The following is a 24,007-nucleotide window of genomic DNA, read 5'->3' on the forward strand; positions in this document are numbered from 1 at the left end:
TAAATTATCTTAAAATCCTTTGGATACTTTGGTTTTCACTAATATTTAAAGCCAACATTGATTTTATGGTCGCTAACTACCTACTGTTGATGTACTTTGTCAAACTCGTAGGCATAAAAGATAATTTAGTAGTAGAAAACCTTAAATTAGATGCCTCTAGGTGCAGTTTCCATGTATGCATGAGATCATGCTGGGCAGCAGGGGGCAGCAATGTACAATATTGACATTTTAGTATACCCACAAAAAAACAATGCAGACTTGCAGATTTGTGTTTTTTTAGGATGAAAATATAAAAGTCACATGTTCTCTTTATTTGCTGTATATAGATAGATGTACATCACTGGAGTTTTGGATAAAAGCACGCACGCACGCGCGCACACACACGCACGCGCGCACACACACACACACACACACACACACACACACAAAAAGCTTTATGTACGTTGGAGAGGTTGGAGACACGATGATTGATAACAAAAATAATAAACTAGACGACTTCTAAATGTTGAGGTCTGTGCCACATACAGACTATTTCCTCTGTCTTCTGTACACGGGAGGGCGGGCGGGGCGGGGGCCGCATTTTGTACAAAATATGACCTCTAAACATTTGTTAATAACAAGGTAAACTAATCAAGTTTATGTACAACATTTCATCAGCCGTTTAGTACGAGACGTATACTAAAGGACACTTGAAATACGCATTCTTTTTTTTTTTTTTTTTTTTTTTTGACCAAACAAAAAGCTTATGTCGAATGAGGAGAGCCTCCACAGAAGCGAATATTAAAGCCTTTTTGGGAAGGGGGGTGGGGGTGGGGGACAGCATCCAGCAGGGCGGGGCAGGGGGTATAAATCTAGACAATACTGATGATGATGATGATGAGTTTTTTTACACTTTGCACATTCAGTTGAAGGGGGCGCTGGTGGGCGGCTCTGGGGGGGTTTTGGGGAGAGGGCGGTGGGGGCGGACACAAAAGGTGGCTTGATCTTACAAGTTTGTTCTTTTAAACGTTCAAGTGTATCAGGAAGTGCTTCGTTCGTTCAAGTTGCGGGGGTGGGGGTCAGATTAAGCAAGGTGTGTGCTTATGGAGGACTTTCATCTTACATCGTTGTGCTGTGCGCTGCTACCACTTCAGCTAACATCCTAGCATTGATTTATTTCTTCTATTTTTTGAAAGGCACTGCGATAAAAGGCGTTTTCTAAGCAAACATACCTCCATGTGAAGCAGTCACGTCCCTACCGACGGTTGTATGAGTGAAGGGCGGGGTGGGGCGGGGTGGTGGTGGGGGGTTGGGTGGTCCTGCTGGAGACGAGTCCCCCATTCGGCATCTCTCGGGACCCTCACATTGGCAGTCTGTACTGGATGCTGAGTAAGCAAACTGAGATGTTCATATCCCAAAAGCATATACACCCCCCCTCCCATTTCAGCATTTTTACCAATGTATGTCTTCTCAAGCGACACCGCTAATGAAATGGGGATACTTTAGAGTAGTCAGTGTACAGCTTTTTGGCAGTATAGATTTACTACCCTCTGGAAATGAGTCAACTCACAGCCATTATTGTCGACATAGCTGGCAAAACAAGTGGCTACCATGGTGGGGGGGGGTACCGATATGGTATGGGGGTGCATGAGTGCTGCTGTCAATGGGGAGCTGTGGTTAGTTGAGCGGAAACAAAAATTCCAACACAAGTGAGTCGCAAGAGAATTGTGTCTTGCCGGCAGTCAAGCACAGTGGTAGTGTGGTAGTGTGCACGAATGCTGCCGGCACTGGGGAGCTGCAATCCAACACAAGTGTTTAGCAAGATAACTGCAGACTGTCTGGCATGGTGGTGGTAGCGTCATTGTCTGGGGGCGCATGAGTGCTGCCTGCGCTGGGAGAGCTGTGATTCACTGAGGGGATACATGAACTCCAACACAAGTAGCAAGATAATCACGGCTTGCCGACAGTCACGAGCACGAGTTCTGCCAGCACTAGGGAGCTGCGGTTCAACACAAGTGCTTAGCAAGATAATTGTATCTTGCAGACTGTCCAGCATGATGGTGGTGGTAGCATCATGGTCTGTGGATACACGAGTACTGCCTATACTGGAGGAGCTGTGGTTCACTGAGGGGAAACCTGAATTCCAACACAAATGTTTAGCAAGATAATTGTGTCTTGCCGACTGTCTAGCATGGTGGTGTGGGCGTCATTGTCCGGGGATGCATGAATGCTGCCGGCGCTGGGAGATCTGCGGCTCATTGAGGGGAAACAAGAGTTCCAACACCAGTGAGCAGCAAGATAATTGTGCCTTTCCTAAAGTCAAGCATGGTGGTGGGGTGCACGAGTACTGGCGACATTGTAGAACTGCGGTTCGTCAAGGGGAAAGATGAAGTGCATGTACTGATACTGTGAAGCAGAAACTGGGCTGCATGGCAGTTTTCCAACAAACAGAATCCAAGAGGATTAAGGCAGCGCTAGATAACAATGGTGCTCACACCAAGGACATCGTTTGGACATGATCACTGTGCGCTGGTCTCAATTGCGTGCCCAAGCTATTCACATAATCATGGCTGTGTGTTGACAGTCAATATATCCTGCTATACAAGCTGGACACTGACTACTCTAAAGTATATCTATCTCTAGTACTGTCCCTTGACACGATATAACAGTTGCTGAAATGTGAGGGGTGGACTCACTTTTGTCAGACCCTATAGCTTAACAACCTGTCCTCCAAAATAAGAGTTTTTTTTTCAGGACTAAACTTTTAAAATTAACATATTATTTAAAAAAACAAAAACTTGCCTCCACTGATGATTCGTACGTTACACTGGACATGTCCTCTGGGAAAGGGAGGGGGCTTCCTTTTTTTTTTTTTGTATAGTTTTTGTTTTTTTTGGTAAAAGCACCTGACATCTAGAAAGAGACACAAAGGAACAAAACACCTGAGAGAAATGACCAGAAGGGGGCAGCACCGCACCCTGGAAACTAAAGTCAAAGAGGGCACAGAAGACGAAGGAGGAGGAGGAAGAAGGAGGAGGTTGAAAAACAGAACGTGATGACGAGTGGGGACGAGCTGATTTGAGAGGACCCAGCGCCGCTTTGTCCCGGGCAAGCCGCCATGTTTGAGCGGCTTCTTTGCGTCAGGCGAGGAGGAGCAGGGGCGTTGAGAGGTGAGATGGTTCGGATGTGTTGTGCTGGGCTGGGTCGAGATTGGCGCGACGCCTTGTGTTCTCCTGCGCGGATGCTGCTGTTCGGCTGGTTAGTGGCCGTCGTGCGTGGTCAACATCTCCTCGGCTCTCCGGTGCAGCTCCAAGGCCGTGACGGTGGAGATGTCCTTGGGCAGCTCAGATTTCCTCCGCATCAACGGGCGCTCTCGTCGCTGGTCTTTCTGCAGCTGAGCGCATGGACACAATGTGTTTTTCCAAGGCACATGAAAGTGTCTGGAGCCTTTTTTTAAATACGGATAAAGTTTCATTACGCCGACATCCTTCTCCTCCTCCTACGCCCTCACCTGCGTGGCCTCCTCCGCTATCCTCTTTTCCAGCTGGCTGACGTCGTCTAGCAGCGGCCCGTCGGTCTCCATGTCCGTTGGACCGCCCGAGCCCACGGGGTCGGTGTACATCAGAAACTGAGAGAGACTTATGTCACATTAGCTACACAACTTATTGTGGCTTTAAGCGCATCACGCCATTCCTCGACGAACCATGACTGTTGACTCACCTGCGGGTTGGACTTGGCGAGATTCTCAATCTTGACCCAAGCTTCTTCTCGCTCCTTCCATTTGGCTTTCTCTCTGTGCACCAACACACAATGTGAACATGACAGCAACTGTTATGCAAATGTGACTTCTTAATGATGTTCCAACATCAAAATGTTTCTCTAAAGTGTGAGAAAAATCTATCATCTCCTTCTGCTTTTGTGAGAAGATGTGCTCAAATGAAAAACCTCCTTCTACAGGCTTCGCTACACATCTTAAAGTAAATCTCTGCCAGCTATACATTGGTCCGCTACAGGCGTGGGGAGCTCTAAGTTTGATCGTGTTGTTTTTCATCAACAAATAGGCTAGGCTGCCATGATGTTGCTGTTTAAATGTGTGCGTTATGTTGGCACTTTAGCACACGTAGCCATTGGAGGTGTCACAAGGTCGTGCAAGATTAAGACGGGCTCGAGGCCTGGGATAATAATACATTAATCAAACAATAAATGAAAATGAACTTGATAGTTTTGCCAGCCTTCATATATTGCCATGCGCTCGCGTGTCTGTTTTCCTCGTCAAGAGGGTTCACTCTGTGCATTGTTTCAGCACCTTGGCACGCAACGGAATGAACGGAGTGAGCCCTTCTGTCAGTCATACAGCCTCTTTGTGTCAGTGGGTGGAGGTGGGGCCGCTAGCATACACATAGAGTGCAACCTAGTAGAAATGATTTTAGTAGATTGCAATAACTTATATATTTGTTTGATTTTTTCATTGTACTTTTCTTAAATGTAAAGTTAAAATCTCGTCTCGTAGACCTAATCTCATGTATCATCTTGCCTCGTGACACCCCCAGTAGCTATGCTAGTCTTGCTAACAGTTGTGTCCTCCTGTCCCACTCCTTCATGTTACGTTGTTGGATGTGATATATGCCATTACGTTGAACAAGAGCAGCGTTACAGTGTAAAAAAGTGTCTGGAGTATACAAAAGTGCTATTTGGAGACCAACACAGCGCATTAGCATTAAAGCTACAGGTATCCTTCATTACCAAAACGGTCCTGCTCATAAAAGTGTAACAATTCACCCCAAAACCTGTTTTCCCTTTATGTTGAAGTTAGATGCTTCCATGTATTCAGTATTCCTGGGGGTTGTAAAACAGTCATTATGTGGTCATAATGGGAGTCAAGTGGGTGGGCACATATGCAAGCCTCCCATTCCACACACCTTGCATTGATACAATTCTAAATAATACAAAAATAAATCCTGGCAAAGTTTCATTTAAAATGGTAAAAACTGTAAACATTTTATAAACTGAAAATCAAATAAGCTTTGTGAAGTGTCTAACCAGCTTCAAGGCTGACACTTCCAATACGCGCTTATACTGACACTTATTTAAAACTGGTTAAAAAATAAAAACATTGGAATAAAGGATGTTTAAAATCAACTTAAGATACTGTAGCTCTATGTTTGTTTGTGTGTTTGGGTGTGTGTGTGTGTGTGTGCGTGCGTGCGTGTGTGTGTGTGTGTGTGTGTGCGTGCGTGTGTGCGTGCGTGCGTGCGTGCGTGTGTGATGTCACATTACTCATTTCCAACAGTTTGGGAGCAGAGAAAGACCACTAGAAATCTCCAAGTTTGCTTCAGGAAAAGAAATGGGGTCAATTCTGCCGGTGCCTTACTTGCTTTTCTCCGCCCTGAACTGCTGCGTGCAGTCGTCAAACAGCTTCTGGTTCATCTCCATGAAGAGCTTGAGCGCGTTGTAAATCAAGCCGTGGATGGTCCTACAAGGCGCGCACAGCCGTTGTTAGCGCACATGGGCGTAAAAGCTGCTGTTAATGTTGGCGAGGGAGGGTGGGGGGAGGGCACTGACTTGTTCCAGTGGGTCTTGGAGTTGCGGTAGAGGGCGGGGAACATGATGGGCAGGATCTTGGCGGCATTGTCGCTGATCAGGCTCATGATGTACTCGTTGTTCCAGTAGTAGAGCGCTCGCTCGGCCACCTGATGTACACACACGCAAGGGTGAGGGACGTGTAGAAACACCCCTTTTCCTTGTTTGGTGAGGGCGTCATACCTGAAAGTGGGGGCTGGACACGCACTTGGCCAGCTGCCTGAAGAGAGGCTCCATGACTTTGACAAACTCGGAAGGCTCGATGACATCCAGGATCTCCTCCAGCTCGTTGAGGAACATCACCTCTTTGGGGCTGTGGGTCTTTGGCCAGTACTTCAACAAAGCCATCACTGTCTGCGCACAAACACAGTGGAGGGAACATTGGGAGATGGGGTTAATAAATTACAGATAACAATTTCCTGAGGTTATGCAGAATTTCATTGATCTAACACCAGCGTTGGTGAGGTTGTGTTAGCAGGCTACGTCTTTAAAGGAAAAGTGCACTTTTTTTTCTATTTTGCCCATCATCCACAATCTTTAGGTGGGCAAGTTTCTCTCTTTTTGTGTGTTCTAAAGATATAAAAACAGCTAAAACAAGAGGCAGCTAAGAATACACAAAATGGGACGCACCTATAACGCCTATAAAACCCATAAAGCCCTCTGAAAAAAGCTCCAAAAAGTGCCAACAAGATTCCATTTCCATAATGTGAGCTGCATATTAACCAAGCTACAACAACATTGTTGTTATTATTATTATTATTAAGATTGTTACGCCCAAGAACTACGTTACTACTGTAGTGACACCTCGCCACACCACACTGGCTAACTACTAGCCAACGACCGATTAGCCGGCTAGTAGCAGCCACCGTTTAACGACACTGCACCACCTGAAGCTCCGGTGTTCCACTGAATGGAAAAAGCACCCCAGATCATGATGGACCCCCTCCACTGTGCCGGGTAGAAAACATCTCAGGTGGGATCTCCTTGTCATGCCAGTAACGTTGGAAGTCATCTGGACCATCAAGGTTGGCAAAGTCTAAACGGGCACTTTTGTGGCGTTAAAGGAGACAAGGTCTTTGAATTCCTCTTTTGTTTTTTAAAGCCTTTTCCCGCAGATGGCGTCTGATGGTTATTGCACTGCAGTCGGCACCAGTAAGGGCCTTCATGTGGGTGGAAGACCGCCCTGTGTCTTGATGGACAGCCAATCGGATCCTCCGACTCAGCGCAGGTGTGATGTTTTTGGGTCTACCACTTGACGTTTTTGTTCCATAATGCTCAGGATCTTTCCAAAACTTCGAATGACTGATTTACTGCTCCCAACCTCAGCAGCCATGGCACGCTGCGAGAGGCCTCGCTTATGCAGCTCCACAATCCCACCATGTTGAAAAAGAGAAAGCTTCTTAGCTTCACCATCAGGAGGGCATGACAGTGGGAATGATGACACGACATCAACATTTGGAGCACATTTGGGCTTTTGTAACCTGTGGTCTTAAACTTTTGATCAGCTGATAAACAATCTATTTCAGTTTTTTTTTTGGTTTAAATTACAAGTTCCAAATGTTTTTTGTCTCACCCCCCCTTCTTGCTTTTGCATATTGTAGCTCTACTTAAAACCTCATTAAGATCCAAATGTGCAAAATGCAAATTCTAGCAATTTTTCAACTGGTCTTAAGATTTTGATCAGGTCCGTATTGATCCATCCTGGATTGCTTTTAGCATCTTTCATGTACAAAATGTATCAAAGAGGCAAAGCATCCTTTAATTTTTCTTTTTCTGACAAAGTTTGGACACCCCTTTTGTAGTTCAAGTCCATCCCTCATGCCAATAATTACCCCAACGGAACTCGGTGCATTGCATCAACAATAACAGGAGTGAGAAGTCGCAGCTTACCGGTTCTGTGAGCGTGCTGTCCTTCTCAAGGAACTGGACCACACAGTAGGCCAGCTAGGGGGACAAAGAGAACACTATTTATTAATTTATTAATTAATTCGTGTGGCCCACGATAGCGGGGAAAACTTCACTTCATTTTCTTCCTAAATGTATTTAGTCGTTCAGTTTTGACATAAAAACTGTACTACATAAAATTCCATATCTTCAATTTCCATCCATCTTCTATGCCGCTTATCCTCACTAGGGTCATGGAGCTGTAGCTTATTCCAGCTGACCCTGGACTTGTCGCCAGTCAGTCACAGGGCACATGTAGTTTAGAGTCGCCAATTAACCTAACATGCATGTTTTTGGAATGTGGGAGCAAACCAGAGTACCCAAAGAAAACCCACACACACACGGGGAGAACATGCAAACTCCACACAGAAATGCCCAATGGATATTCCAACCAAGATCTTCCCTATCTCCTGACTGTGTGGCCAACATGCTAACCACAAGGCCACCGTGCTGCTCCTGTCCTCAATTTGATACAAATATATACATTATATATAAAAAATAAAATAAAATAAAAAGATGCAATCTTTTTTTTGAAACCGATAACTTTCTGCTTCTCAGGACCATACGATACCAATATCTGCTTTTTTAAAATATAGATGGAAATGTAGTTTGTGCACACCTGGAGGTAAGAAGGACTGGAACAAATTAGGATTTGTTGATTGGTCCTAATAACATATCATGACATTACTACGACCACATCACTGTTATCAGGAGAACCAGAGTATAGAGCCGAGGGAGCCACCTGCTGTGGCCCAGCAAGGTGCACTGTATTCAGACACACATGTTCCAAGCAGCTGGTGTCATGCCAAGTGCAAACGTTTCACGTGGCTGCTAAGGTTTTTTGTGTGATCGATGGGTTTTTTTTTCCCCCACGTCATCGCAGAGCATTTGATACAAAACTAGCACGCGAAATGTCTTCCTCGGAAAGTAAATGTTTGTTTACAAGTGAGCTCAGGGGAATCTACAAAAGGCTGTTAACGTCACAGGCAGGAGAAAAAAGCAGCGCTTGATTTGCACACCTGCTCTCGCCTCATTGGAGCGTTTTTTTTTTTTTATATCGATTATCAGACTTATTTTTAATGCAATCGGAATTATTATTATTATGACTCCATAATTCCTCGATATCGGCCCCATAAAATCTTGCACCCCTAATATATACATATACATATACATATATATATATATATATATATACTGTATATATCTGGCACTTTTCATTTGAATGCCTGATACAACTAAAGGTACCTTTGTTTGGACAAATATAACAATGACAACAAAAGTAGCTCATAAGAGTTCCATTTTTTGGCAGTACAATGCTATAGCTATTCAACTAAGAACTTAAGTGATTTTGGTTATCATCAAGAAAAGCATGGATGTTGCTAGATGTCAGCTCTATAAGAATCAAGATTATGTGCGCGCGCGTGTGTGTGTGTGTGTGTGTATATATATATATATATATATTTATATATATATATATATATATATATATATATATATATAGGTTTACAAATGTATTTATTTTGTAGAAAGGTTTTTAAAGTAAATTAAAATGTAATAGATATTTTAAGCTTTGTATATAAATAAAAAGCTTTGAGTTGTTATTGGCTGTTCATTTTGTTTCTGCAGTGATGCAATGACAAATTAGCCACGCCCGCAGATGGCCCCTGGGTCACACTTTGGGCCCCCTTACTTTTGTGGATCTTCATCGGGGTCGGGCTTGTGGCGTGGGCTCTATGAGCAAACTATAAATCTATTTGTCTTGTTGGCTCAGTATCGTGGGTGAGTGAAGCGATGGTTGTTGAGGGGCGAGGGGCAGCATTACAAATGTCCATCCTAAATAGCACCGTTTTTTGGAGGTGCACATCTATGGAGTTATATTTGTGCCTTCATTTTGGAGTAGCAAACGCTGATTTTGAGCGACAACGTGCAATAATTACTGTTGCTGCATGCTGACACTCTCTTTCCTTGTTGTTCAACCTCTGAGCGTGAGGCAAGCCGGTGCACATGTGTGCGCTCATGGTACCTCCAGTCGGGTTTTGGGCACCCCTGTTTGACACCCCTGGTTGAGGGGGAGTACGAATTAGTCCAGCTATTTTTTAATTTTTTTTTTTACTCACCCAGTGCACATTGGAAAAATACAATTACAAAAAAAAATGGGGGGAGCAAAAAATCGTCATGTAAAGAGAAAAAGTTGAAATGATGATGCTAATGACACAAAGTTGGGAGCTTTCTTTAAATATACCGTATGTAACTTCATAGCCTTTTTGTTCTAACCAAGCCCTGACTTAGTGACGTTACCTGCGGGTGGTAAACACTCAACGACTTGACTTTGTGCAAGGGCAGCAGAACTTTCAGTAGGAATATCTTGTGTTCTTCCTTCAAAGGTAATGCAAATCCATTGATTATACTGAAAGTGACAAAAGCAGGATGTCAGGGGAAAATAGAATATCATTGCTAAGGATAAAAAAGCACATTCCCTTCTTACCTGCCCAATATTTCCAGTAATTCTGCAATTCCGTTATGATGCTCCGTCTCATAAATGAATCTATAACAAAGAAAAAAGGAAGCAAAAATTTAGAATAGTGCATCATTCACCACACACTGAGGCACACTCACCTATAAAATATGTTATTTATTTGCTTCCTAATGTACGCTCGCAGGCCCAGGAACTTGCCGTAGATGCGATGCAGAGTGGTCTTTAAAAAGTCTCGCTCCCTGGGGTCTTCACTGTCAAACAGTTCTAAGAGCTGAGCGCAGGAGGACACAATTCAACAAACATACAACAAAAAGCTCAAAAGCGGGGCCTATTAAAAGGCGCACCCACCTGCATTACAAACTTCTGGTCAATATACTTTTTGGCTATGTTCGGTTGAAAGTCTGTCGACTCTAAGAAGCGTAGAAAGAATTCGTAGACGAGCTGTGAAAGGAAAAACATTAAAATACATTTTTTACAATACAGCCTGGTAAAATGGCTGAATGGATTTATTGAAAATGACATCGTTTTGCACCTGCAGATGCGGCCACGCGGCCTCCAGGGTGGGCTCATCTTCCTCGGGGTCGAACTCGGCGCCCGTCGGGTTGGAGGACGGCGGCAACGTTCGGAACATGTTGATGGCAAACTGAGGACAAAGACAGTGAGAGGCAAAACCAGTGAGGAATGGTACATGGTAATGAAAATAAATGGTTGTTGATATTATTTTGTCCTTTCCGTCTTTACAGCCGTCACAGACATTTGCTGATGTTTGTTTCTGTTGTTTTGTTATTGTCACAATTGTTGTTGTTGCTGTTGTCCTTGTCTCTCTCTTTTTTGTCCCCCTCTTATACCCGCACTCCCCTTTCTGTTTTATTTTCTCTTCTTCTCAATCCCCTCCTGCTCCGGTCCGGCCGCTCCAAATTTGCAGAACAACAAAAAATCAAAGTCAAACATATTCAGGGGAAGTGTATCTCACACTTTCCCTGGTTGAGCAAATCTGTTGAGCACGTAAGGGCATTTAGATCACCAATAAACAACACTATCTGCCCTAATGGCTGGACAGGACAAAAAATAAAAATAAAAATAAAATGAATGGGTGAATAAAAATGACAAAAAACAAAAATGGATGGATGTATAAAAATATAAATAAAATAGGTAGATTATGTCTTAGGCAATGTCAGCTTCTGTGAAACAGGAAGTGGCTTGCTTACATTCTGTCTGACAAACACACTAAGTAAATGGTTCAACCACCACAAGTCTGTGCTCTGCTGGGTCTCATTCTTGCTGCACTTTTAACATAAAGCATTAGCGAGCTAGCACTAGCCATCAACCTGTCTTTTCTGAACCATCCACGTTCTTTAAATGTGTGTGTTTTAAATCATTTGCTTAGCACTAGTACGTTAAAGTTTGCACTTTTTAATTGGATATAAACTCTATTGGGGTAATTCACTCCAAAACTGCTTTCCAAAGACTGCAGTAATGTTGGTTTAATTGTCCACTGTGGGAGGGTTGGGCAGAAGAAACCACCGTCGTTCGAGCCGCCATTGTACTCCAGTCCATAATCTGTGATCACGTGACGCCTGGCAAACTCAACAAGTGTGTCGTGAGGCGTTCAGGCGCATCCCACTTGTCTGTGAAGCGTTTGTCAAATCATGCTTTGATACTGAAAGCCGTTGGGCAGGCTTCAAAGCGCCCTTGTGGAAATCAAGGGCGCATTTTCATGGTGATTGGCTAGCTCTGTTGCATTAAACAACAATAAAAACAGCAGCAAGGACGGCCAGGCTTCACATTTGCATCTCCATCGTCAGCTGCGCATCGTGCATCACCAAGGCGCTGCTTTGCTCAACATCAAAGACTTTTTTTGTGTGTAAATGGGAAGGCCAGTCTGGCAACACAGACGCATCCGGTCCATTTCTAATGAAGCAACACTGACCAAGACCCACACAACAGGTTTTCATTTAGCAAGTGGTCCTATTCACTGCATGTGCCAATCATACTACCCAGGAAGCCTACTGACCATGTGAACCACCTCGGGGTAGATGGGCTCCGTGATGACGTTCCTGTTGTGGGTGATGTACTCCACCATCTCGCTCAGCGCCGCCCGCTTCACCTCCTTCCATTTCAGGTCGCTCAACGGGTCCGAAACGAAGTCAAAGAGGACGCAGCACTGCCGAAGCTTCTGGATGAAGAGCTTCTCTTGCTCCGCGGGGGGCACATCTGCGCCACGGCGAAGGGGAAAGGGGAGAGTGAAGTGGTTGCTCATAGAAACAGTTATTGCCAAATTCAAGAACACCTCCTGACATCTGGCGGTGCCAAAATTGAAAATTATTACCTTAAAAAGGCAGAATTTTGTTAGACCTCTCGTATTGGATCTCTTTAGACTGTGCACACACACTATATCATACTAAACACACCAACTCCTCAAATAGAGGCCGGGGGGTTGTTTTTTATTTTCTCAACTGCAGAGAAGTGGCCACAATAATCCATCCAGTTGAGCTTGTGACGCAGTTAGGCACACAAATTTAAATCAATTAAATCAGTAATGTGCAATGATAACGATATCATGCCTGTGTAAATTGAGAAATGTGGTATTTTAGACAGCAGCGTTGTTAAATTAGGACGCTAATTATGTCAAGCTTGGAGACTGTAGCTGCTGCGTCAGCCACTGGCTAACTAAATACACATGTACAATTTTTAGTCTATTTTGATTCCAAAAATGAAGTTTTGGTGTTAAAATAAGGCTGTTATTGCGTCCATATACTTAAAAAATTGACTTATTTTAGCTTGTGTAGCTTTAGTTTGTCTCCTTGATGGCGTAAAAATTGCCCCCTCCCACTGATGTTGTCTTCTTCTCTTGTGAATTTAATGTTAGGAGCGGCGCCACGGCACAAAAAATAAAACCTCACTCTGATGATAGCACCAACATAAATACCACGCATAAATACCACGCAACTTATGGTGTCAAACTGGAGGCACGGGGGCTGGAATGTGGCCTGCAAAAGCCTCAAAAAATAATGCACGTCAAAAAGACACTTATTGTATTTTAAAATGGCTGAATGGATTTATTGAAAATGACATCCTTTTGCACCTGCAGATGCGGCCACGCGGCCTCCAGGGTGGGCTCATCTTCCTCGGGGTTGAACTCGGCGCCCGTCGGGTTGGAGGACGGCGGCAACGTTCGGAACATGTTTCCAATATAAGTTTGTTGGTAAAACAATATGAATTGAAAATGCTAATAATCAAATGTGTCATAATCATAATACGCATGAATGAGGTTTGACAGTTACAGGTGGCCACTGAGGGTAACCACAACTGCAATGTGGCCCACGGCCAAAAGGAGTTTGACGCTCCTGGCCTTGTGCGACTTTTTTTTTTTTTTGTTAAGAGAGAAATGGGCAAAGTTTAAAAATAACAAATATGATGGATTTCTCTGGCAATCGCTGCAGTAAATCAGTCACTTTTTGAAACATCTCTGTTGCTGACAGCCTGGCTGTATTTTGCGGCGGAAGCGGGCGCAACGTGGTGTCATCAAGACCTATCCAATCAATAATTCAGAGCGTCACCACTTCATCAATCATGCAGCGGCTGAGCAACCATATGACAAAAAAAATATATGAAAAAATCATAAACATGCTGTCAGTAGATTGTGCGCACACAAAACCGATGAGGCGCTCACATTGATGCGGCCGCTCGAACCGCATGATTAACACAATAAAGCGTTTCAGCTTTGGCCTCCTCCTCCTTCTCACAAGGGCTGGCCGCTGCTGACTCAAAAAGTCAAAGTCAGACATTTGGGCAGCACGGCAGCCACATTAACAAGACACACGAATGTCACCATGGCGACCGCCGGCAGAGAGGCAGGACTTTGGACCGAGGGGGTTAAAGTCATCAAAGACACGTGGTGCGGCTGCTGCTTCGAGTCAATCGCACGCTACTCAGGCACCCACCTTAAAAACGTAGCACACTTGTGTTTCACCATTTCACACTAGGGCCCTTGATGTGAGCTGAAAAGATCTCTTCCTGAGTTGAGGCTGACTGTGAAAGGCAAATTTCTATTGTATTCGATCCAAAATGTGCAAAAACAAGACCACAAATAGCGGCGTCACACAAATGAACTATGCAAGAAGACAGTGCATGATATGCTGCTTGCTGAACTGACAAAAAATGACAACAGTGGGTTCAAAATATCCAAGATTAGCTGCATTATACTACTAGTAGATTCATGACTAGTAGCTAATTCAGAACATAACCACTGCATATCATTCTAAATGGGTATTGGCTAGTGTATGATATGCTGCTCGCTGTTACTCTTCGCTGCACTGCAGAAAAACAGACAACACTGGACCCCAAATTTGCAAGAATCTGCTGAAAATAGCGGGGTTATGCTGGCATCATGCGAATGAGCTATGCAAGGAGACAGTGCGTGATATGCTGCTTACTGAACTGAAAAAAAAGAGCTAATAAATAAAATAACAGCTAATTAAAAAAAACAACCACTGCACGTCACTCTTAATGGATATAGGCTACTTTGTTGAACTGTTCAAACCTTGAAAGGAGGCAGTGCATGATATGCTGCAACTCTTTGCAGCACTGCAGAAAAAGAGACCACACTGAACCCCAAATGACTGCTAGCTAATAAAAAAGCATGATCCACTTCATGGGTATTGGGTATGAATATGTATAATTGTTATCAAACTATGAAAGGAGACAGGGCATGATATGCTGCTTGCTGCTATGCTTCACTGACCACACATTAGATTCCAGTTTTGCAACGGTTGGTATCACGTGCGCCTTCATGCATGTGTTCCCGTTGGCCTTGAGGAGCTTTTGCCGTGTCGGGCAAACTTGTTCCCAAAGTCCGTGGTTAATATTTGCTCTTTTATCAAGCGGCGGTCGCCGGCGAGACATCCCGCATCTCATCGAGCCGGGCGTGGAGAGGTCGAGCGGCTCCCGTTGCACAGAAAGCACTTGGGTTTCTGCGTGAAATGAAATATTAAGAGACCAACTGCCGAGCACAGCGCACCTGCGAGATTTTTTGCACGCGGGACGGCCGGGTAACCTTTTCCTCGCACGAGCCAGCATAGGAAATAAGTGGGTGATGAGCCTCGGGGGCGGGGGGACGTGAAACAGCCCGATGGCGAGACAAACACAAGCTTTGACCTCACTTCCTCTGACATCAGGAGTGCTTGTGGGGGAGGGGAGACTCCAAACAGCACTCCCTCCTACTCTCTCCTTCCTAAGCTACGCTGCTCGACATTAAGCCCCCAACTCGCAGCAACTTCCAGAAAAGTCACCTGACAAGTACGCGAGTTGCTACACAACCATGGAGCACACACAAAGAACCCGCAGCGCTCCTGCTCTCACCTCGAAAATGCATGAGGGCCACAGGCTGGACGGGCCCGTTGGAGCTCGCTGCATCCACAACCATCCCACTGGACGCTCTAGCGCATGCCGACATCAGTGAGGCGACGGCGGGGGGAGAGGAGAGGAGAGGAGCCGGCCTCCATTTTAACACTGGGAGCAGAAAATGAAGCTCCCCCCTGCCCCTGAGGGAAGCGGCTGGTGCCGTGATGTCATCCCGCCTGATTGGCTGGCCGAGATCACGTGGGGGGGGGGCGGCTGCCGGAATAAACAAACACGAGGGGAGGGCCGGGCTGCCGGAGCGTGGGAGAGAAGGGGAGGGGCTGAAGCAGTGATTGGAGGACACGACGCTACATGCTTTTTTCCCCCAAATGCAAACGAGAGGGCTACCATCCGTTGTTGAAATGTAAACAGAAGCCTGACAAGTCAAGGCATTCGCACTCGCTCACACAACAAAACACACTAAATTAGAAGTACCTGCTTGGAAGGACCTCCATCAAGGCTGTGCCATCATCATTTACGTAAATCAACACCGTAATACCGCCCATAATGTCACAACACAGCAATTCAGAAGCAAGAAAAAACATGTACTTAATGCTTAATGGGTACTGGATAGTAGCATGTATAATTGGAATCTAACTTTTAGAGGGGAGAGTGCATGATATGCTGCTGCGGGCAAACAGTGGTGGCAACACATGACCAGTGTATTTATGTATGTTGGAAGAAAAGCACATAAACAAGCATTCATTCATTTTCTACTGCTTATCCTGTTCAGGGTGATCGGTGAGCTGCATCATTTGAACATAAAGAGCTTCAACTACATTGTTTTTCATATGCCAGGGGTCCCCAACCACCGATACCGGGCCGTGGCCAGGTCTGAACCGGGCCGCAGGAAGCTTTCAGGTGCAATGATTAAAAAAATATATATATATACTCTGTAAATAAATCAAAATCTAATTGAATGTAAATGCATATCAATCTTGCAAATACGGGCCATTACTTTATTTAAAAAATAACATACAGCTAAAAATCCCATAGTTTTTGCATGTATATGTTGTGTTGCGATCGGCGACAATTCCCACTTTGTGCGACGGTCCTTGAACGCACCATTGAGCATGTGCTCACTTTCTCCCACGCTGCTTTCACCTCATATTTGCCCCCTAAAAAGAATGTGTTGAATGACAAGGCGTGTCGAAACTTATGACTGGCACAGCAAATTGAATTCTGGCCCTGCAGCAAGTGCTCATTTTTAGAATTTGTGCAATCCTGCAAACAAATAAACAAACGGCAACTGTGACTAAACGTGAGCAGAAGTTCCTCAAATGCTCACATTCTAAAAAGGAGTTGACCGTCTGCTGGCAGGCGACACCGCCTGTCATCCAAAAGGCTATTTCTGGCAGCTGTGAGTGGATGCGCGTGACAGATGGCCGTCTGGGAGACCCCAGCAGGAGCCCAGGTGTATGTGAAAGAAAACAGGAAGGCAGGAAGTCTTCTCGGTGTGAGCGACACAGGATGTGCAAGCCTGCAAGCGGCACTACGCCCAGGCTGCAAGCTAACTGAGAGAAACGATGAAAGCAAAACGTATGGGAAGCGCTGCCTAGTATCAGTGTTATTGGTGATCATATTCCGCATTTTGGGGCAGTGACAAAACCTTACACTTTCAGGCATTGTTGCGTTTATTTGAATTTTTTGTTGTTGTCAAAAATAGGTACAGAGCCTGTGGTGTCAGCAAAACACAGTAAAACAGTTGTTTTACGGTGCTGGAAGGTGGATTCTGGGCCGCATAAAAAGGCCTCTGTCTTGTGCACCGTGTTGCGCGGTCATGGGGCCGCTTCTGGCCGCCGTACCGTGACCAAGCTCGCTGTTCGGCAGCAGACAAGACGCGCAGGGATGCAACAACACAGCTGAGTGCTTCATCTTGTCGACAAGGAGATCTGCTGATCTTCACCCACCCCATCAGAGTGTCATGGCCCCTTTGGAAGCAGTGCTTAAGGGCTGCTGTAGTCTATTTGCAGAGACAGACGCCCAAGCAGCTCTTACAACAAAGGCTTCCACTGTCCTTTTCCAGCCCCTTCAGCATCCTCTAAGGATAGAATTCAACTTTAAACTCTTATTATCTGCGTCATAAAACACTTTTTTCCCTTCACCACAACACACATCCGGCATCTGTACAGCCGACTGATCAAGCCCTTTTCAAGGAAAAGTGCACTTTTTTTTTTTTTTTTAATTTTGCCCGTCATCCACAATCCTTATGTGAGACATGAACACACATGCATTCTAAAGATATAAAAACAGGTAAAAAGGGGCAGCTAATTAATGCACGTAATGGGACACACCTATTCCGCCTAGAAAGGGCGCTATTAAAACACCTCCAAAAATCTGCAACAAGGTTTAGTGGTTTTCTATCCATGCTGTGAGCATGTAGTAACGGGTACACTCATGATAACATGTCATACTTTTGTAAGCAACACAGAAAGGAATGCTACACCTAGCATCAAAAACAAAAACACAGAAGCAGCGGTGGCAGCTCCAATATGTAGCCTTACCTGAAGCTAGTCGCTAGCCAACTCTGAACCCCCAACCTAACTTCCTGTCCGCGCCACCAGAACACATTTATGACAACACGTACAAGTACGAGTCTAATTTTTTCTTATTATGTCTACTATATTGAGTAATAGGAGTCTAAAGGTGACTATAGGGGCGTTATGTCATGTCTAGAGGGCTCTAATAATGTTAAAAAGCACATTTAGAAGGTTGATAACAGGTTTTCTATGCTCCAACTACAAAAATATTCCATTTATAAATAAGGAATCCTACTTTGCTGAAATTCCCTTATTGCGGTCGGGTCTGGAACCAATCAACCACAGTAAGTGATGACTGTATTTATTTTTAATTAGATGTTTTCTTTCATTTTTCTGTATGCAGTGTGGACACCCCCTACTCTCATAGAAAATCCTAAACAGGTTTTCTAATCTGCAATTACTATTCAATTTAGAAATAAAGGAATCCTACTTGGCCAAAATCACTTATCACAGTCGGGTCTGGAACCAGTTAACTGCCATAAACAAGGGATTACTTTTCAAGATTTATGATGAAACAACTAAAATGTTACCAGATACATATAAAACCAAGTAAGGTATATTTTTAATATATCACAGTCACCCCTCGCTATAGCACACTTTTATTATTACTATTTTTTATTATTACCATTATAAGTTGTGATAAGTTATACGTAGTATTGTGGTCACTAGGCATCAGTAATTAGATTACATTACCTTTCACACTGCACAGAGACGAGCTACTGAGCCAGCAGAGCCCACCCAGCATGCCATGGCCTAAACGGACACGCCATGGCTGAGATCGAGTGAAAAAAAGCTTCTCCTCTCATTCGGTGTGGAAGTGGTACATTTTTGCCTTCTTTGTCCTTCTTCCCCACTCTATTTCAAACATTTTCTTAGGTCTAGAATAAGTAAATTGGCAAGGCTAATTAGTTAGCTAGCTAGCTGTGCGAGTAATGTAAACAAAGAATAATAGGCGTGTAAAAGTGTCTACAGGGAGATTATGTCATGTCTACAAGGCTCTAATAATGGTCAAGATTGTATTTCGAAAGTCATAAACAGGTTTTCTATCCATTTATTAATACTGAATCCTACTTTCCAAAAATGTACTTATGGCGGTCGGGTCAGGAACCAATTAACAGTGGTAAAGGAGGAACGATTGTATGCATTTTGTTTAAGTTTTTTTCTTTCATTTTTCTGTATGCAGTTTAGACACCCCCTGCTCTAACATAACATTGTCCCAACCCCAAGTAAGCTCCATGAGGCAATGCTTCCCACTGACCAGCAGATGGCGACAAACACTCAAAGCCATGCCCCACTGGGCCAGCGTGTGTTGTCAAAAATAAGGGCACCCACGCGCAGAGAGAGGAACAACTGTTGTTGTTCAGCAGGTCAATTCACACACTGCATTGCCAGTAACACCTTTTTTTAACAATATGAAAGCCACGACTGCCTGCTGTTTAAATGTAGCTCTCAAGGCTGAGACAATCTGCTGTGCTAGCCTGTAGGAACATCACCGTGGGATAATGGCTTGCACAATCGCCGGGGTGTGGGAGGCCGGCCATGTAGACGGAGTAATAGCTAACCGGTGTTATGTCACCGTGTTTATACACACTGCAGCGTGCGCCAACCCTGTTGCTGCTTTCCAAATGTCTCCACTCAATGGTCACAACATTAGGTAGAAAAAAGGCTAGAGGATAATTATGCTGTTATGTTACGTTTAATGAACAACTACGCTGCTGGCGCTTCCTGACGGGTTGCCAGGCGACGGCCGTGACACAGACGCCCTCGGAGCGGACTGGCGTCGTCTCGCTACTTTTGCCGCATTTCGAGTGCAAGGACGGCTGCTCTCGCGCTGATAAGCGACGTTTTATTGCATCGCGTTGCATAAAGTCATTGTCGAGTCTAGTGTGCAGGTTTATATGCACACTATCTAAAGAATCTTCAGTGTGCCACACAATGCTGTCATGACAGATAATAGATAAGGCATTTCCTGGACTCTAACATCGTGGCCTCAACAAAATTGACGCAACTCCTCCAAGAAAAATGTGCCGACAATCTGCTAAATATTCCAAGACCATGCAACTGGCAATCTAGGAACAACAAAACAACATAGGCCTCCGTCCTAAGACTCCTGGTACTCTCTGCAGTTGAGCAGGCTGATGGCCAACTACAGACAAAGCAAGGACGCCCCATGATAGATCTCTTCTACTCCACAACCGCTGCACACAAAAGGGTGAAGCTGTGTCACAACATGCACCCCGATTGACAGAGTGCGGGGGTCAGTTTGATACCTTTTATTTCATAAAAAGGCTTAAAAAAGCTATATTTTATTTTTTTGTATTTAAAAACAAAACTTTGTGTCAGCTTTGCGTTATAAATGACAAAGCATTTTATTATTAATGCTTATTATTACACCTTTTCACTCGTTTCTTCCATTGTTGCTGTTTGGTGTTTTTGGTTTGTTTAATTTTCTTTCAAGAATGTGCCGCGGGCCAATAAAAAATGATCTATGGGCCGCAAATGGCCCCCAGGCGGTAGTTTGGACACTCCTCCTTAAGGGAGTTTCGCCCAATCTGTACAATCTGCGAAGCTGGAGCAGGCTTGGTTGGAGAAGCATGGCCGCCATCTGGCAAAATGCCTTTGGTCTGCAAGTCACTGATGACTTGTCTCATGAATACATATCTGTGTTACATGGATGCTGGAGCGTCTTCTAAAGCAGTGATCCTCAACTGGCGGGTCGCAGATGCGTTCTCGGTGGGTTGCAGATAGCTCATCAAAAATAACACTAAAATATGTAATACGCTCATCCCTCACTATATCACGGTTTTCCAGAAACTCATTAATGAATTAATTTAATGAATGAATGAATACTGTTTGGCGGTAGACTACAGTCTATTATTAGTTTATTATTAGGAAATACAGGTGATATGTGGTATTCTGGTCACTAGGCGGCAGTAATGACACAAAACATTGAGACATTAGCTTCCATGGCATTACCTCATGAAGTCATGAGGTCAGACATGGCATGTCCCACATGATAAGAGTGGAAAAAAGTTCTCCTCCCATTCCGTGTGGAAATGGTACGTTTTTGGGTTCTTAAGTTTAGAAGAAATAAGTTTGAGGCTACCTGGGGGGCTCGAGTCCCTGCAGCATAAGTGTAAACAATGAATAAAAGAGTGTAAAGGTGACTATAGGGGTGTTCTTTTTTACATCTACAGGGCTCTAACAATGTTAAAACACTGTATTTAGAAAGTCATAAACAGGTATTCTATTCTCTAACCTCGGACATATTCCACGTATTAACATTGAATCCTATAGTGCGGAAATTCATTTAACACGGTCGGGTCTGGAACTAATTAACGGCTACAAATGAGGGATGCTTAAAATGTAGCTTTTGTGGTCTTGCAATAGCAATATTTTATGGTTTCTGTATATATTTTTCAAAATAATCATTTTATCTTATTATTTGTATGCACTCGGTTCCTCCTCATTTCCTTAGTAAAATGGCTTCATAAATTCCCCTAAAATTACATTTCATTATGAGTATTCATGTTTTCAAAAAATGACAATAAAAACGGTCATGACCATTTGAGAGCCTCTGCTCTAAACCGTTCTGACCCCGACCCATAGGGGGCGCCACTAATGTCACTGACAGTGAAAAATTAGAACTGTAGGTTTTAAGGGCATTGTGCATATTAGTGGGGGGGCAGGAAGAGGAGCGAAGGGGAGAGTGCTGCTGGTCTGGTCACTGGCGACATTGTGCAACACAAGGGCCACGGAATTAAAGCTTTATCTGGATTACCACTAAATATAGACACTTGGCATAAATCCAGTGCAAAGTCAATGCCCCCCCACCCCTCCCTGTTTGTTTCCGTGCACTGCCCAGTGTCATGGGCTGGATATTAAAACGAGGGAGGTGTGCATGCACATCCCTCTAACAAGATTTTCCATCTTTTATGCGCCACAATTGACATGCATGAGCGACGGGGCAAAAAAGGACACCGGCGGAGATTAAAGCAAAATTGAAGGTTGATTGCATCACATTGCACAGAAGTACAAGCAAGCAGCATGTCTTTATCCCCCGTCACCCCCAACACCCCCACCCTCGTTGCTTACAGGAAAATCCCGGGTTATGTAAAGCTTCCGGGTGATTTTTCTGGGTTTAAATTTGAGCTTTAAAAAGACAGAATCTGATGGTCAAGACGAGGGCTGAGCTCACCTTTGAACGCAGGCAGCTTCTGCAGCTCCCGGTTGTTGCTAAGGCTGAAGCGAGAGGAGCTCTGCCGCTTGTCCTTCTTGACGGGCGTCTGGGCTCCCGGCAGCTTCCCCTTCAGCAGCTGCGTGGTCGGAGGGATGCTGTTGCCGCTCTTCCTGTTGGAGCCCTGCTGAGGGGACACAGGCTGGGTTATGCCGGGTTGTGTCACAGCGATACAACCCTGTCCCTTGGTCCTCGGCGGGTTTTGAACCTGCAACCTGCCAGCGTGTACCATTTGTTCATTCATTTGTGTTGGCCCTCGCTCATTAAATTAGCTTGTCGTACCGTAGATGGCATCGTAACACACCGCATAGGCGCCACCTTCAGACCGCTCTAGATTGTCTTTCTCAAAAAAAAGCAACAACAGACTTTTTCTGAAAACTAACATGACACCAAAAAAAAAGTGTTTTTTTCGCTCTCTCCCAACCGCATCCATACAAATGAGATGCTCGTGTATCATAGCAAATTAGACAATGGCGTCGTCTACTTCTCGCCTCCACAGATAGATTGCAGTCCTGTGGGAGAAACAGCCTGTGTTGCTGCGATGCTACATCCAAGCCCTTGCTTCCGCTTGGAATTTCAGAGATTTGACATATACCTCCTGGCCAGCATCTCCTCTGGCGTAATCATTACAAAAAAACCTACAGAATCCTAAATTTCACGACCATTTGTTAATCTACTTAATACAGAGCTGTGATTCAATAACAAAATTTCCTTAATGTCTAAATACGACGCCTCTATTCATCTAACTGCAGGCTCCGATAGTGGCCAGGGGTGCGGCCTACAACATATCCTCACAAAATTGCAGTAGCTGTTGCAAATACTAGTGGTGAGCATCCAGCCGCTTTGTCTACCTCTGCATGTGCTTTAAAATGAGCCCCGGGGCTGTTTGTCGCACTGTTGTTTACAATGAACTCCTAACTGCTTTTAATGTTGCTGCTGTTTTGTGCAATAGACTTGCTAACAAATGACCATGTGGTGCAACAGAACTATGTTTTCCTTTGCACTTTCTCATGCACTCCAAGTCATTACTACAGGTAAAAAACTAACTTGTTATACATAATGAGTTTTCACAATTGTACTTTTATTTTTTTGCACACTGGGTACTCTCGCCCATAAAAAAATCTACCCAGTATAACCCTCTCCCAACACACATTACCTGGGAAAACAATCCTGGTAATAAAAGTTGAAGGAAATGTTAGGGCTCCTTGTGTGTCTTTAGCTTAGCTTACCTCATGCTGTGAATTCTCCTGTCCTCCTCCTCCACTTTTCCCCACTTTGCCAGATTTTGACGAGTCCTGAAAGCAAACCAAAATCAACTTTTGAGTGGAGCAAAGCGGAGCAGCTCACAAGTAAGCAATCACAAAGCAGCATGCAAGCTTAATATAGCTCCAGAACAACAAGCCAGCTTGACAAGCTAGCTAACGGTACTGACACCAACACAGATTTCACTTTTAGGCTGAGATTGCGGGGTTAAAAAATGACTAAAAACAACTCCAGAGTGCCAGAGGGGGGCGTGTGGATATAAATTGAATATTTGACGTGTAGATAAGAGAGTTTAGTTTAATTAGAGCGAGGTAGCAAAACAGCTAACATATTTGCAGCATAGCGGCTAGCTAGTGCTACCGCAGTGATGAGGTGCACTGCTAGCGCCATAATATCCTCACGTACGGCAGCGTTCGCGCTATCGTGTAATTATGGCAGATGATTCCCTCACTCACCTTGTCCTTTTTCGTTTTATTCGGCATTGTATTCGGCAAGTGTCGCCGCCCTTGCTTCCCCTCTCGGATCCTCCACTAGCGAAACCACAGCGACTCACTCAGGGCGAAGCACACTGTGGGAGGAGGCGGGTCG

General features: G+C 44.5%; 1 protein-coding gene across 3 annotated transcripts; it reads right to left on the bottom strand.

Annotated features, from left to right (window-relative positions):
- Positions 1-265: 265 nt before the first annotated feature.
- ppp2r5cb (protein phosphatase 2, regulatory subunit B', gamma b) lies at positions 266-23,999 on the bottom strand. 3 transcript variants are annotated; one of them, XM_054761893.1, is made up of 16 exons: positions 23,875-23,999; positions 23,386-23,451; positions 22,118-22,280; positions 11,994-12,193; positions 10,512-10,622; positions 10,328-10,420; positions 10,120-10,250; positions 9,989-10,048; positions 9,802-9,910; positions 7,450-7,503; positions 5,743-5,913; positions 5,542-5,669; positions 5,351-5,452; positions 3,700-3,772; positions 3,491-3,607; positions 266-3,373 (listed from the first exon to the last, which is right to left on the bottom strand). In XM_054761893.1, exons 1-16 carry the CDS (start codon positions 23,899-23,901, stop codon positions 3,239-3,241), a joined length of 1,740 nt encoding a protein of 579 aa, XP_054617868.1. In that variant the 5' UTR covers positions 23,902-23,999; the 3' UTR covers positions 266-3,238. The 3 variants fall into 3 exon arrangements, with proteins under 3 accessions (XP_054617868.1, XP_054617867.1, XP_054617869.1); XM_054761892.1 differs by having other exon boundaries at positions 22,118-22,283; XM_054761894.1 differs by lacking the exons at positions 22,118-22,280; positions 23,386-23,451; positions 23,875-23,999 and adding an exon at positions 15,341-15,568.
- Between the last annotated feature and the right edge of the window lie 8 nt (positions 24,000-24,007).

This window comes from Dunckerocampus dactyliophorus, chromosome 19 (genome assembly GCF_027744805.1).
Source record: "Dunckerocampus dactyliophorus isolate RoL2022-P2 chromosome 19, RoL_Ddac_1.1, whole genome shotgun sequence".
In the NCBI taxonomy this organism is placed as follows: domain Eukaryota; kingdom Metazoa; phylum Chordata; class Actinopteri; order Syngnathiformes; family Syngnathidae; genus Dunckerocampus; species Dunckerocampus dactyliophorus.